Source organism: Streptopelia decaocto, assembly GCF_964273445.1.
Source record: "Streptopelia decaocto genome assembly, chromosome: 1".
NCBI lineage: Eukaryota > Metazoa > Chordata > Aves > Columbiformes > Columbidae > Streptopelia > Streptopelia decaocto.
Genome location: NC_138663.1, coordinates 185,938,663 through 185,954,122, shown reverse-complemented (window position 1 = coordinate 185,954,122; position 15,460 = coordinate 185,938,663). Strand labels below are relative to the sequence as shown.

General features: G+C 37.3%; 1 protein-coding gene across 8 annotated transcripts in view; it reads right to left on the bottom strand.

Annotated features, from left to right (window-relative positions):
• SUPT20H (SPT20 homolog, SAGA complex component) overlaps positions 1 to 15,121 on the bottom strand; it is a 31,966-nt gene extending 16,845 nt beyond the window's left edge. For 4 of the 8 annotated variants that reach the window (XM_082046612.1, XM_082046615.1, XM_082046616.1 and 1 more), the window contains exons 1-13: positions 15,023 to 15,121; positions 12,927 to 13,024; positions 11,687 to 11,722; positions 10,506 to 10,564; positions 10,357 to 10,423; positions 5,794 to 5,923; positions 5,042 to 5,145; positions 4,379 to 4,495; positions 4,193 to 4,246; positions 3,165 to 3,304; positions 1,999 to 2,155; positions 1,856 to 1,912; positions 728 to 799 (exon numbers count right to left, since the gene is read on the bottom strand). In XM_082046612.1, coding sequence (XP_081902738.1) covers positions 728 to 799; positions 1,856 to 1,912; positions 1,999 to 2,155; positions 3,165 to 3,304; positions 4,193 to 4,246; positions 4,379 to 4,495; positions 5,042 to 5,145; positions 5,794 to 5,923; positions 10,357 to 10,423; positions 10,506 to 10,564; positions 11,687 to 11,722; positions 12,927 to 12,929 — 996 coding nt within the window. In that variant the 5' untranslated portion in view covers positions 12,930 to 13,024; positions 15,023 to 15,121. The remainder of the gene's footprint in view (positions 1 to 727; positions 800 to 1,855; positions 1,913 to 1,998; positions 2,156 to 3,164; positions 3,305 to 4,192; positions 4,247 to 4,378; positions 4,496 to 5,041; positions 5,146 to 5,793; positions 5,924 to 10,356; positions 10,424 to 10,505; positions 10,565 to 11,686; positions 11,723 to 12,926; positions 13,025 to 15,022) is intronic. The other 4 variants (XM_082046613.1, XM_082046619.1, XM_082046617.1 and 1 more) reach the window with 1 other exon arrangement.
• Between the last annotated feature and the right edge of the window lie 339 nt (positions 15,122 to 15,460).

The window sequence follows — 15,460 nt, the reverse complement described above, 5'->3', positions numbered from 1 at the left end:
ATACAGAAAGGCAGACTGGGTAAATGTACAGAAAGTTTTATATAAATGATGACAAAGCAAAAAAATGTTCCCAGTAAGATGTTGGAGACAAAGATTAAATCCTATGGGAAAGTATTACTCTTCGATAATAAGAAACTATGAGGACATAATGATAGATGCTCTTAATAAAGATTAATTCTTTGTAATTTCAGAGGCAGGATGTTATGAATTGATATATGGCTAATTATATTAAATGACTACTTCTATCAAATCATGTAATTTGTGCCAAAGATCTTAAGGTTCAACTTAAACATTGCACAAAGAGTTTTTTGTAAGAGGTATTTAATATTACTTAAGCTCTTTCCAATTTTAACATTTTGATTTTAACAGCAGCTCTTTTCCATCAATCTTTGAGTATGTGAGTGAAGAAGGCAAATTGTTTAGCAGAGTACTGCTCTCTGTAACTTCTTATGCTTTCTATACAGCAACAGCAGATGTTACTTGGGAAATTAAAGCTGCTTTTTCTTGCATTTCTGGAAAACCTGAAGAAATTAAAAGACTGATCAGATGTATGCTGCACTGTATGAAGTTACAAGTGTCTGTGGTAATCTTTCTGTGTCTATATAACACATGGAAGATTAATTAATTTGGGAGAGGGAAGATTATTCTCACAGTAGTAGATTTTGTTGAAGTAAGAGGCATTTTAACTAGAGGCAGAGAAATTTGGCCAAAGGTCTAAACTACTTACGTGTGCTGGCCAGACAGTTGGTTGCGAGTCATCAGGCTTGATAGACTTTTCCACTTTGGCATATTTTTCCACCTTAAAGAAAATGGAGATATCAGAAAAGGATGAAAAGTAGTCATATTGGGTCAGAGGTAAAGTCAATATAGCAGAGTTTCTTGTTTTTAACATTGGCTAACATGATAATCTTTAAAAGTAAGCGCAAGAAACAGACAAGGATAGCTTGATACTTTGTACAGCGTCCCCACTTTGTGTTTAGAAAAAGTGAACCAAAGAACCCTTCAGAACTTTGTATTTATTCCGTTACACCATATTTGCTATATTAAACTTTAAAAAAGTGTGAAACATGGCTTAAGACTACAGACTGAAATCACTGCCTGCAATGTAGAATGGTTAAGAAATTTCACAATACCAGCAGCTCCTAAAGACTCTGGATTAGGTCAGGTACAACACTGCTGAAGTGCAAAGGGAGAGAAGGTTTGTACAAACTTAGAGCATCATTTCACATGTAATGCGCACTCTTGCCAGCCCTACTAAGTCCAAAGCTACAGTCTTGTCTAGTCTACTGAGTCCTTTCTGTATCCTAGCAGTATGTGTTTTGGCAGTGCCAGAAACCAAGAATGTGAATGTTACTGAGAGAAGAATGCACATGGAGTAATCAAAAATTTTCCAACTAGAATTCTTGTATATTAAAAAAAAAAAAACAACAACAAAAACGGAACTATGGGATATATTATGTCCCATAGTATCATAACATGTCATAAAAGATGAATTCCCACCAAGTTGAGAAGTGACTCAGTTTTAAATAATTTTCTTACCTCACTTCTTTTTCTATTTTGTATATTATCAGACAACTTCAAATAGATGTGCTCACTGAACCCACAGACGAACAATACTAAAGGTGTGTTTGCACGGTTTATCTCATCAAAATAATGATGTTACAACTGCAATATATTCCAATGTGGTTTAGCTTGTGTTTATTCCTTACAGTACAGAAAAATCATTAAAAAGTGGGGGTGACTGTAACATTTAAAAGCTCATTCTTTGATAGTGGATACTCTTTAGTCACTTCTTCATACAATACAATGTCCAATAAAATTGCTGGCAATTGTTAATGGTAAAAACTGGACTTACATCCACTTCAGCAGGTGCAGTCAAGTAGCAAGGGTTCTGTTTCCACATGTCTACACACTGGAAGATGAAAACAGAATATTAATCTGTTAAATGTTTTAAATAAATAGTTAGAAGTATACCCACCTATGTCTCAGAACACTTACATTTCCAGCTTTAGAAATTTTGAGGTCATACTGCTGGGCTCCTTTCCTTTCCTTTCTTTTCTGTAAGTAGTCAAGTAGTCTGAGCTGAGGTGGAGTTGAATAGTGAGTAACTTCCTGCTGTCTGTTCAGAGACGACCTTGAGTACCTTTTGAAGCACCTACAGTAAAATGACAGATAAGCTTGTGAAAACATCAAAATGAAATTCACCACCACCTGTGTACAAACACAAAAATATGCAGGGAAATGCTACTTATATTGAGATTAAAAGACGGGTTTTGAAATATTAATTAAAAATTGCTACTCATATAGCACAGTTAATTTCATTTTTTTTTTCAAAAAATACCAGTATTCTGTTAATGTGTTTCAGCACTAAGAATGGGCTTATTTTTGAAATGTGTAGTTGAAGCACATTGTCAAAACCAGTAACTAACTGAAAAGTTGACAAGCTTAAAATATTTGTATATTATCATAGATTTCAGTTCTGTCAAAAGACCTGTGTGCTGCATATGCAACTATAAAGTTACAAACACAGTAACTATCCTCCAGTCTTTGTCTCCTGCCAAACCCATTGGTACATTAACGTTCTTCTGGACATGCATTTAACAACTTCACCTATCTTTCTAGAGGAAAGTTTGCTGAGCACCAAGTTCTAATTTTAAGGACAACTTGATCAATTTCACTATTTACCCTTGTTTAGGCATTACCAGGGATTGTACGTTAGCATAGTATTTCAATGCAAATCTAGTTCTAAATACTTCAGTAATTCTGACAGGCCATTGGTACATTTAAATTCTATAAAGTGAATGCAACTCTTTTAGTAGAACAAATGTGGAAAAAAGAGAATAACCATGCACAAAAGTAAAACAATATCAATGTTTTGTTTATAGTTCATCCCACATTATTTCCAAGTTTTCTAAGACTCTAATATGGCTATACTTCTCTTTAGCCTACAGTATATACTAGTAATTGAAATACAGTACAATATTGAGCACTTAAAAATAAGATATAATTTCCTGTTTCTCATATTTGTAATATTTAAGTAGATATTACTTTGAGCACTGCATATGAGAAACAAAATCTTCACATAAAGCATTGCTTATACTTTTCTTTGAAACACTTAATAATGTTTCAAAGAAAGTCTCATGACGCTTCACACTGAAAACTACCGTTTCATGGGGCGAGTATTCATCTTCTGCTTGTTGTATAGGAGTCTGTTTGTAGTACAGGTCACTGCTATTGAAGGATCAAGACACAAAGGCTCTGCTGTTGCCAAAATAAGCTGGCTCTCAAGTAGGAGTTTGTCCTCCTGCAACATACACAGCTATTAATAAATATCAAAATATGAAGACTTTTACACTATATACCTATGTATATGTGCATATTATCTTAAAAAAATAACTATGTGTAGATAGTCAACAAAAGGATATATTCAACAGTTAAGTTACCACTAACCATTATTAGGGGTTACAGAGCTTTGGGTGGGGTTTCCAACAGGAAAATAAATCTTTCTGAAAAGTACAGGGCATGATTTTTTTTGTTTGTTTCTATGTTTTCGTTGTTTTAAACACAGTACTAGTGGCAATGAAATACATTTTCTGTCAGTGATTTATACTGATGGACTGGCAATCAGTGCCATAAAGATGGATCTACCTGGGACTTTGTATTACAAAGTTTTGAGCATGACTGTGGCTCTGCAATAAAAATGAGCACATAGAGTACACCACATTGGTCAGCATTTAACTAACTATAACTGTACAACTGTAGTTACTTAGGATTCTCTATACTGTCACAGTATCAACAGCAAAATTATGCTAGAAAAGCAACTGTGTCATTAGACTCCAACTGCTGTTCTGGGGATGTATGTTGAATGATGTAAGATCAGCTAGTTAGAGTAACTCCAATACTTTCAGTCTCCGTTACCAAAAATTAAGGTCTCATTCTACAAAACTTTTAGCAAATGCTATGGTATTTTTATGACATGTTGTGGGAAGAGGCTATTAACAAGTTAATCTGGTAGCTCCCTGGACCATGTCCCATCCAGCACTATGCACATCACTGACAGTTTGAATTAATCAAAAACATAATCAGTTTTGTTTATTAGATTTTATTAAACAAATAAAGAAATAAATACTCTATGTTTTTTATTGTCTATTTACTACATCACTGTAAAGTATTAAACTAACTGCTAACTCACCTGTGTCCATTTGTGGTTGTCACTTGTTATAGAATGCACATCACAAATTAAAGTCTGAGGAAGAAGACATAATGGTAATTACCTTTCAAGGTAAATAATAAGATTTCTTAACATACATTCAGTAAGAGTTCATATCCACTCTAGGAACTACCGTAACGGTGAGGGATGACTTAAACCACTTTTTACCTGCATTGTAGGACGCAAAAGAATGTGCTTGCTTTGGTACGTTGGAGATTTCATGTTACCAGACTGCCTATAGTCACGTATTTCTGCTATGACACATCCACAATGAAAAATATTCACCTAGGTGAAACGTACAAAGAAATCACTCAACTTGTAAATAAACAAATATTTACCCATCTGACTCAGTCCCTGCCTCCAAAAAGAAGTTTGTTATACATCATATAATATTCACCGATACTGTGAATAAAACTGATCACTAATTTTGACAAACTCTTTACTACATACCTAGACATATGTAAAATACAAGCTTCAAATGCAATGTTCCCATATGCCAGCAATGTAGTTTTAAGAAATTCCCATGTCAAATATTTCATAATGACAAAGAACAAAGGATATTTTTCTAGAGCACAGATTTGAAGTTGTTTGACGGCCTTAACTGTAGCAATCTCTCTTCCATCCATCCATGCATTTCTCCCCAGTATTTTTTTTCCTATGTATCAATAAAATATTTATTTGTGCCATTAAATATTACAGTTCCACATGCACAAATGTTTTACATCTTTTGGTTGGAATCACCTATGTGAAGCATTAAAAAAAAAAAATAAAAAATCAAGGTCTATCTGCGTACAAAATGTTAAGTTCTTTTCAAAAACAAAACTTCCAAACCTGAGATTTTTCTAAAAGATCAACCAAAATAGGTGGTAGCTCCTCTGCATCCAAATATTCAAGCAGCTCTCCTTCCTCATAAGGCAGTCGAATGGTCTCAGAATCTGAATTTAAACAAAACATGTTGCATTTCTTTTGCTTTCCAACTTCAAACTTTAACAATGTGAAATCTAAAACAAGCTTGCCACAGGAAAAAGCAGGGCTGGCAGAAACCTATCCAAACATGCAATGTTTTTGCATAGTACTAATTTTGTACATCCTTTTGTTTCCAGAGCTTGATTTTGCTATTATTGTGCCAAAAGGCAACATGCCTTTATAGCTCAGTGGGATTAAATTTTTGCACCCTGCTGATACACTGTATGCTCTTATTGCACGTCACAGTACCAGTGGCACAAAGATGCAATTTAACTCGAACACGGATACCTTTGGTCAGACCTAGATTTAAGCAGCAGTAAAAGAAACAATTTGACAAAAGGAGCCTGAAGCAAGAAACTCAGATAAGCAACTTGGGAATCTAAAGGGAAATAAAAGAACAGCAGGTTATCACAAAGGCTTATATCTACTGATTTATCCTGCAGCATCTGAGCAACTCACAGCTTTATGCAAATTTTCAGTTCAGTTACAGTTGGAGGGTTTTTTTCTCCCCACAAAGACTTATGTTAGAAGTGAAACAGTTAATGTAAACAACAACACATTCTAACTATTTATAGAGAATTCTGAGTATTTTTAAAAATAAATAGCAAAAATATTACCTGAACCATTTTTTCCCCTGAGCATAAGTGAATAACCCTCGTTTCCTGGGTAGAGGTTCACTACCAGACATGACAACGTCTCCTGCATAACCAACTTCTCAAGTAAATTCACATTTCGCCTCAGCTTCTGCTTTAAAAGTAAACATTGCTTATGAACATAATACTGTCAAGTAATCAGTAGCAATAAAAACAATTGCTAGAATACTATTTAGATTACTCTTGAAGTATATAGCTGAACAAGCTCAGTTAAATTTAGATGGACTGCATGGAGCAGAGTATATTCACTATGCATTATACATACTTATATACACAGATTTAAAAAAACCCCACACATTTAAATGAAAAAAAAAAATTGAATTATAAATCCATAGAGAACAGTTAGCCAGAATGACTCTATGCTAAAATGTTGTAGATCTACAGTGCACTATTTATATAATTTCTATAAGCATCATTTATACACTATACATTGCTCGATAACAACAACAAAATATTTGGTACTTTCAAATATTCCTAACAGAAGCAGCTGTTTCTTTCCAGGATTAAAATATTGAATTACAGCATCTTGAAGTTTTCTGAATTGCATTGCCCTGTATGTATTTCCTGAAATTGTTTTTGGTTTTGTTTTCTATTTTGGTGGGTTTTTTGTTTCGTTGGTTGTTGGGTTTTTTTGTTGTTTTTGTTTTGGTGTGTTTGTTTTTGTTTTTTTCTTGTTTCATTTTTGGGCGTTAGGAGGTTGAAGGGGGAAAATAAGTAAAGGAAAGAGGAGAGGACAATAACACAGGCCTAAGAATATTTTTGACACTGCATTAATATAATCTGAACTTATGACATATTCTAAGCATATTTTAAAATAGAAAGTCTCCCTAAGACATTGCAGGAAATTAGCATTTTAAGTACAAACATTTCAATAAGCAGGTAAGGCTACATTTCACTAAGCATGAACATTTTTTATTACTACAAAATACATTTTTCTCCTTGAGCTGGTTATGAAGAAATAGTAGCTCAGAGCTGATATTAAGACCAAGGAACAGCCCGAGGTATATGACATTTCTTAAGCATTCACTCCCAATATATTGCAAGAGTTCAGATACCAAGCAACCAGGCCAGTTTTTCTGCTCCATTACATCAGCTAAAACTCCCAAACCTCTACAACTTCACCCACAGAAAAGTGGGACTCCTCCCTCTTGAACATGCACCGGAGGGGCTGCCTGGTGGCTGGGAAGAACAGAGACAGCACAGCTGCTTCCTTTTGCTTCCAGTGACTTCTGATGACGGCCACTGAGCAAATAGAGCATTCCTGCTGAACAAGACTGAAGCAGTGATTTTATTCTATGTTTGTTATTCCTCCGTCCTTGGCTATGAGTGAAATGTTAATTTTAATACCTACTCCTCCAACAGTGCACTTACCCTTATGACTGAAAAGCTGGTGAAAAAAACATTAAATAAACAGATCACCTTCATAAAAAGCTCTTCTCACTATTTACCATATCTCTGTGAAATGGAAATCTAAAACAACCATCTCAGGTTTTTCCCTTTACTTTGGACACGTTTCATTAATCTCAGCATCACTTTATGAATGCACAGAAGATGCACCTTGGAAGGTACAATTTTGTCTCACCTTCAATAGAACTGTTAACTATTTGAAAATTAACTTCATAAACAATGTTAAGCATTGTTCTTTCAGGAAGCAGAAAAAGCAAAGTGAAGCTTTGTATATATATTGAGTTAAAAATAAAGCCCAACTCCATAAAACAATTTGAAGCAGTATCATTTTATGGTTACAAAAAATACAAGGAATAAACTGAAGCCTAAGGACATTGCTGAACCAAAATCAGATCCTGAGAGAAGACTGCAACTCATAACTAAGTGTACTAGGATATAACAGGCCGTGTCAGTCTTTAGAAACTGGTATTAATACAGCTCATGAAGACAAGGGCCATGCAGCCTCTGCGGTGTAGGCAAGAAAACATTTGTTTTAGAGGTAACAGCTAAGGTAAACTTCAGGAATACTGTGCTCTGAACAAAGTCTGCTTGTTTCACCCTAACTAAGTTAGCCTTAAAGAGCACTCTTACAGTCAATTGCTTCCTCACCTTACCCATGCAAGTTAGTTATAATATCTTCAAGAATGGAAAGATGCATGCAAGACCATGTTTTATACAGTTTCCAAATACATCCAACTCTATATATCATCCATCACTATTAGAGATTAATCAAGGACAAAAAAAAACCCTACCAAAACAAAACAACCCCTCACTGTTATCTGACATCATTTGGTTTATTCATGTATTGTAATTACTTATTCCCAACAGCTACCAGTGTACTAGAAGCACTTCTACAGCAAAGTAGCAGGTACATATTTTTGTACTAGTCCAACACGGAACTCAAGTGACTTTCATGAACAGTGTTCAGAAACTCATTACTGTGGGATGTTTTCATGCTTGCTCACTGATGCTACCATGTGCAGCTGTCAGAAGGCACCAATTAAGAACAGGCAACTGAGGTGTGATTATTATTTTTTTTTTTTTTTTTTAGTGGAGCTCCTCAGATTTACCTGCTTAGCATAGACCCTTCCAGCCCACAGGTCTGTTTCAACATTCATGTTTAAGACTGCTTCCAAAATTATTTTATTTTTATTTATCTCAACTTTTAGGTACAGGAATGCTGCACATGAGAGCACAAATGAAACAAATTGCTCTAGATAATCACCTCAACACAGATAGTTCCTTCTCTAGTGCGCATATGCACAAATAGAAGAGATGTCAAGAAGTAATGAAGCTGGGTAGACTGGGCTAATAGAGGATGAGTAATTAATTACTCCTTTGTGAATTATTGTGGAAAATCTGGTCTTCCCTACGAACACCAAGAACAAGGATATGAGCGATCAAGTAAGCTTCAGGGTAGAAAATAGGAACATGGGACAGATGCAGTATCACAAGAGCTAAGATAAACGGAGAAAGTTAAGACTGAAAAATAATGTTCAGTGTCAAATTAAAAATTGCTGCTGAGTGGACAATATAATTACAACTTGCACCATCAAAATGGTACAATACTGAAACAGAAAGTTGACAGTTGTGTGTACTAAAACCTTTGAGCTACATCCAAGTCATTGGCCAAACTTTAGGCAGAATATTATTTCCTTTTCAGTTTTATTATGCAAATTAAGAGATGAATAAGCAGTTCTATGCCCATGGATGAAGTTTCACAATGGCATTATCTTCTAACCTTTGCACCTTGGTCACTGAGCTTCTCACTTTCGGTAACTACAATTGGTACCATAACACCAAGACACCTATTAACTACCCACATCTTAGTTCAGTGAATAAGGATTCTAAACAGAATTTTTTCTATCATAATAAGCTTCCAATTCTTCAATAAAGAAAAACTTAAATTTTCATTCAAATCTAGATCAGCAGTAATCCACTTCATCTTCTGTGATGTTGTAACCTTCTTTACTACCTTAATTTTATTATATTTGGGTAGTTTTGCTGAGTGCCTTCTAGTTCAGCAACAACTGTTGGGTTGAAATGCTACTTATTTTTTTCCAGATTCCAGTATAACAAGCCTGATCTTCTGCCTGCTGCTGAAATATCTTGTTACCCATTCACTATTGAAGTTTTAATCTTTCCAAGTCTATAATTTGCTTAACAACTTACGTTTCTGACTTAAATCAGCATCATATGCTAAATAAAACCAAGTACATCGGAATCACCAAAAAGAATTACAGGTGTTCAGTAACTACTATCTCATTCCCATTTGTCTTCTCATGGAGTTTTCCTCCCTTGGGAAGCAGCAATAAAGCAGATTCCACACTTGTCCTTCACATTAAATTTGATACTCACAATTTAGCAAAGTAGCTTGTGCCTTTTACACCTTAGATTTATTGCTGCTAAGGAAGCCTGTTTGAGCTGCTTTGATAATATTATGAAAAAATGTCACAGAATACCTTAGCAGTTCATCAGTTATCCAGGAAACAAATCTGAATTTACAGGAAGACATAGTTTCTAAAAAAATTTTCCACCTTTCTTCCATGGCAGTCATGCCATGCTGACAACAATGCACGTGGCATTGATGCTGGTCCTGAACTTGACCACAACTGACTGCAGTAACACAGGATTAACTCAGAATGAACAGGTCACTCAAGTCAGTCTAGGTCTTACTATTCATATTATATCCCTCAGTTATTTCAATAGTACTGTTATCTAATAAACTCTGCATTCTACATCATTCTTTTGAAATTCTCTCTTTTCATGTATAGAAAAGCATCTAAAGAGCACAATCTTTACAATCCTGTGCCAGCATTCTCCCTTAAAACTTTAAAAACAGATTTGGGATTATCAGGTGTGTGTGTGTGTGTTTTGTTTTCAAACTGAACTAAAATTATGCTGTTAAATTATACAGTTTAATTCACAGAAGTCATAATAATCATTTATCCCATAGTGTTAGCTTTAGGGAACTACTACAGTAACCAGAACTTACTCTTTTTTTTTAACAAAGGAACTAAATGTTGTCTCAACAGGCAAGTTCAGAAAATAATGAAAAGCTTTGCAGCGATTTCCACTTACCTTTATCTCAGGCTCTTTTTCACATTCTTCTATATATAAATCATAGAGTTTTTGAAATACAGATTTTCTGAAATTAAAGAAGTTTAAATGTAACCAAAACTAAATCAAATAAATGCTATTTAAATGCTAAGTACTGAAAATCTTGCTACCTTCCACTGGATAAATATTTTCTTTTGGGAGGTCTCTGACGGGCACTTTCAATGATATACTAGAAGAGAAAAGTAGACAAAAAATAACATATATATTACAAATAAATTTAATTCTAGCTACTGTGCAACCTTATATCAGTATGAGACAGTGTTCTATAGACATGGAAAGTAAATAATGGTTATGGTACACGTCTGTTTCAAAAAGTACTAAACATGATCTGGTGTATGTTACAGTCATCAGCAAGAACTCACCTCCATTTAGCCGTTAAATACAGTATTTCATAGCTATGGCATGCGTTGCACACAATGTCTTGATTTTACATTCATGTTTTGTTATTACAGTAGTAAATAACAGTATTGTAGCAGTTAAGACAGTAACATAAGAAAGATAACATGCTAAGATACAATCATGTTCATGCGTACTGACAATATTTACAAATCAGGTACTCAACATAACCAACTTTGGGAAGTTTAGTTTTTCCTTTGTTTCCTGCATTTACACTAGTTTTCTCTATAGTGCTCTGTATTATAAATACAATTCATGTACATTAAATATTTGAATTAAAAAATAAGAAGAAAAATATAATCCAATGTTAAATATAGCTTATACTCTAACAAGATTTTTTCCAAATCTCTATTTTTTGTCTGCAGTATTTTGATTAACAGCTTAGTTCAGAATTTCAATGCAGAGAGGTTCCCTCACAGAAACATGTATTTCCCATAACAGGATTCAAGGTCACCATTGTACCAGATGCCAGCACGAAAGAACGTGTGTTAAGGCAATTGCCTCTTCGTTCTAACTCGGCTACCCTTAAAAACACAAAAAGGATTTTTCCAAATATTTCTGCCAGGTGTCTCTGGATTCCCACTGTACATTTCTGCTTATTTCACAGCACACGGTTTTGCTTGTTTGAAAGGGGAAAACTGAAGTCCTGCATATTCTATCATCATTGCACCTGATGATGTTCTCAGTACAACACAGGTAAGAGACAAATATTCAGCATAGGAATTTTAGTGAGAATTTTGCAAAACAAGTGTTAAACATATAGGTGATTATTGATGTGCATACATATTTATTTAACATATTCCTCCACAGTTTTTCGGAATATAAAAATATAACAGTTATTTTTTGACTGAGACCAAAATATTAAGTGCAACCAAGAAATGTAGCTACTCCTTACCTCTGCACGATCCAATGCCAGTTCTAAAGCTTGTTGCTGCAAGAATGACAAAGGTTTTTTTTCAAAAAAAGTACATGAACTGTTTAAACGTCTTCAAACATAAAAACCATTACAACTCTATTACTACTGATATGAATTTATAGTTAGAAGATGGGCTCAAACATTCTTTGGCATATACTAAACTTAGCAACTGAAATCTTACATAACTGCATCAACAGTAATTAATCCCACTACTAAATGCCTACACTTGCAAGATTTTGCCTGAATAACAAAGTGTTAAAACAATGAAAGGCAATAAAAATTAAAAGTAGGAATAGAAATCACACCTAACAGAAGTAACAATAATAATAAATATTAACCAAAACAATTAGAGATAGCAAGTGGAAAATCTAGACTCCACTACTCAAAAAACAGAGTGTTTTGGAGAATTGTTCATTCTTCAGTAACGATTAAAAACACTTCTAAGAGGTACTCCTTTCTTTATATTATATTTATTATATTAGTGCTATTTTCTCAGTTCAACCCATCCCAGTCAGCTGTTTTTGAAAGCATATACCTTTACACAATCCTCAAGGAACTAATGTTATTTCATACATTAGAACAGAAGTCAGAGCAGAAAAGCATACTAGAGTAACAACAAAGAAATATACAGTAAAAATACTTGGGCTTTTTGCCATTCACCTATAGTGTCTCTAATGCAAAATTTCTTACCTGTTCTTGGGAAAAAAAAAAAAAAACAAACAAACCACTTGATGTGCTACTACTCATTAGAACCTGTCACTGCAGAACCTTAAAATTTTAGATATATGAACATATCAAATACTCATGCTTTCTATAGAGGTCTAGTGGATAACTGCACGATTTTAGACACTCAGTTCACTCTCTGCTTGACAACAGGTAAAAATCCACAGCAATATTGTCACCTGTAAATAGAAGAATACTATGTGGAGGCAGGATTTATACTTTGTACTCAATTGTCTAACACTGGTCGTGACTGAAAACACACCACTAGGTTTATATGATAATTCCTATGATGCACTGGGCAGTGACTGTTTAGAAGTATTTACAAGCTATGAAAGAAGACATCCCTGAAAAAAAGAAATATCAGAACTCAGAAGAGACAAGCAAAATAATTTTTTTAAGCAAATGAGAAACATTAAGGGCATTCTCTTCATCAGCCAGACAGGTAGCAGACTAGAGGGAAAAGATCTGAAAATATATTACCTGAATCATAACTTACCATTGTAGCTGAAGCCAGGTGACCAAATGGCTAAACAAGTACTTAAGAAGTTTAGTGCCGTGGGCAAAGAATCATATTTTATGGTCACACTTGGGGTACTGAAAAAAAAAAAGACAAAAATATAATGCTTATTTAGTTTCCTAATGATATTTAAATATAACATTTTCAGTGGCTAATTATACTTAAATTTAACTTGCATGGTATCCTTTCCTCCAAAAGTATAAACAAAAACATTCCATTCAGTGTAAGTGCAGAAGTTATTTTTCTAATGACTACTACTACTACTTGGCACAATAATTTTACATTAAGTATATTAAATATTAAAGCAACGATACGCATATGATTGAAAATATTCAGCCAAGTACTCTTCTCTACTGCAGCAGTCTACCTGGACACCCTAAACATCACATCCACAGATGCACAGAAGGCTATAACATTTAATGACAAGCAGCCAGAACGTTCAGCATACCCTATTTGGGGCTTTTTGTTTTGCTTTTATGAAGGTATTATTCAACAGACAACAATGTCACTAGCGGTGCCTTCTATTTTGAGATGTTAGTTTAATTCTGACTCACAGTAGGCTGTCAAACAGAAAGTGAATAAAACTTGCACAGCACTAGCACGTTCCTTAAATGTTCTTGCCCTCAGATACTACATCCCTATGCCACTCTATTTTTAATTTCAGCTAGATAGTTGCATGCGAAAGAAAAAAAAAATCCTCAAAACCCCCAATCTTTAAATCCTGTCTTTTGTATCATTCCTAATGATGAGATGTGAAAATTCACATAAATTTTGCTTTCACATTTGAAAACTACAGTGCCTCACTATACTTGAAACATTCACAAGTAATTCCAACCGGCATAATTTTAATTTGTGCAAATATTTCTGTCACAGCTACATTCCACATCAGCTATGGCTTTGGCAAATACCTTCTTAGATTTCAAATGACATATGCTTGCTACCGCACATCTGCCTAAACCTTGCTCAGCTGCTTCACCATGGACCAATTTCTCACAGAATCACAGAATGTTAGGGATCGGAAGGGACCTCGAAAGATCATCTAGTCCAATCCCCCTGCCAGAGCAGGAACACCTAGAGGAGGTTACACAGGAATGTGTCCAGGCAGGTTTTGAATGTCTCCAGAGAAGGAGACTCCACAACCTCCCTGGGCAGCCTGTTCCAGTGTTCTGGCACCCTCACCATGAAGAAATTTCTTCTTAAATTTAAATGGAACCTCCTGTGTTCCAGTTTATACCCATTGCCCCATGTCCTATCATTGGTTGTCACCGAGAAGAGCCTGACTCCATCCTTGTGACACTCACCCTTTACATATTTATAAACATTAATGAGGTCACTCCTCAGTCTCCTCCAAGCTCAAGAGACCCAGCTCCCTCAGCCTTTCCTCATAAGGGAGATGCTCCACTCCCTTAATCATCTTTCTTGCCCTGCACTGGACTCTCTCAAGTAGTTCCCTGTCCTTCTTGAACTGAGAGGCCCAGAACTGGACACAATATTCCAGATTTCAGTAGGAAAAAAAACCCACAAAGACTTAAAGCTCCCTGCAAGGCTGGAACCTGCTGGCTTCTAGCTGACGGCAAGGCGGTAGGTAAAAAGCAGCTTGCAGGGGATGGCCCAGGGGGCGTCCCTCCGTGCCATTCTATGGGCCAGCTGCTCTCCGAGCTGTCTCTCCGCGCACGCCCCGGCTCAGGCCGCAGGCAGGTCCCAGGAGAGGCACGCCGCACAGCCCCCGGCCCGGCTGCGAGCGAGGCGCAGGTGCAGCCCTGCGGGGAACGGGGAGTCCGATCCGCCTAGGCCCGCTGCGACCTCCACTGAGCGCCGCCAGGCGCCCGCCGGGGTTACCGCCGCCTCCGCGGACACCGGCCTACCTGCGAGGGCGGAGAGCGACCGGTCGGAGCCACCGACCGCAGCGGTCTGCCGTAAAGGACCGAGCCAAACCGCAAGGCCGCGCCGCAAGGCGCAGGCCAGGCCCCCAGCTCCCGCGGCCCGCCCCAGTCCGCTCGGAGCCGCCGCCACCCGACCAACCGCCCCCTCCCCGGCGCGGGCGGGAGAGACCCGTGCCGCCGAAGCGCCGTTACCTGCCGGCCTCCCGCAGGGCCCTGCCCCCCGCGCAGCAGCCCCCGCCGCCCGCTCATCCGCCCCCGCCTCAGCCCACCGCGGCGCCCCCGGCCGCTTCCGTCCCGCCGCTTCCGAATCGCTACCGGAAGAGGCGGGGCAGTCGCCATGGCGACGAGGTGGGTTAGGTGGAGGGCGTGAAGGGCCTGGCGGCGTCGCCATAGAGACGGGAGGGCGGGCCCCTATGCCCCGCCCCTTCGCGGGCGGCCGGCGGGCCCCGCTGGCGCCGGGAGGAGCAGTTGGGCGCTGAGAGGCGGGGCAGGCGGGGCGGCGGCAGCGGGCGGGGGGGCGTGAACCGGGGCGAGGTGTCTGTGGGGTTCTGTGGTATTAAAGTACCTGGGTAACTCTGCAGGCCAAAGGTTAAATGCCGGTGGGATGATCTGAATAGGTGTCTTCGTGTC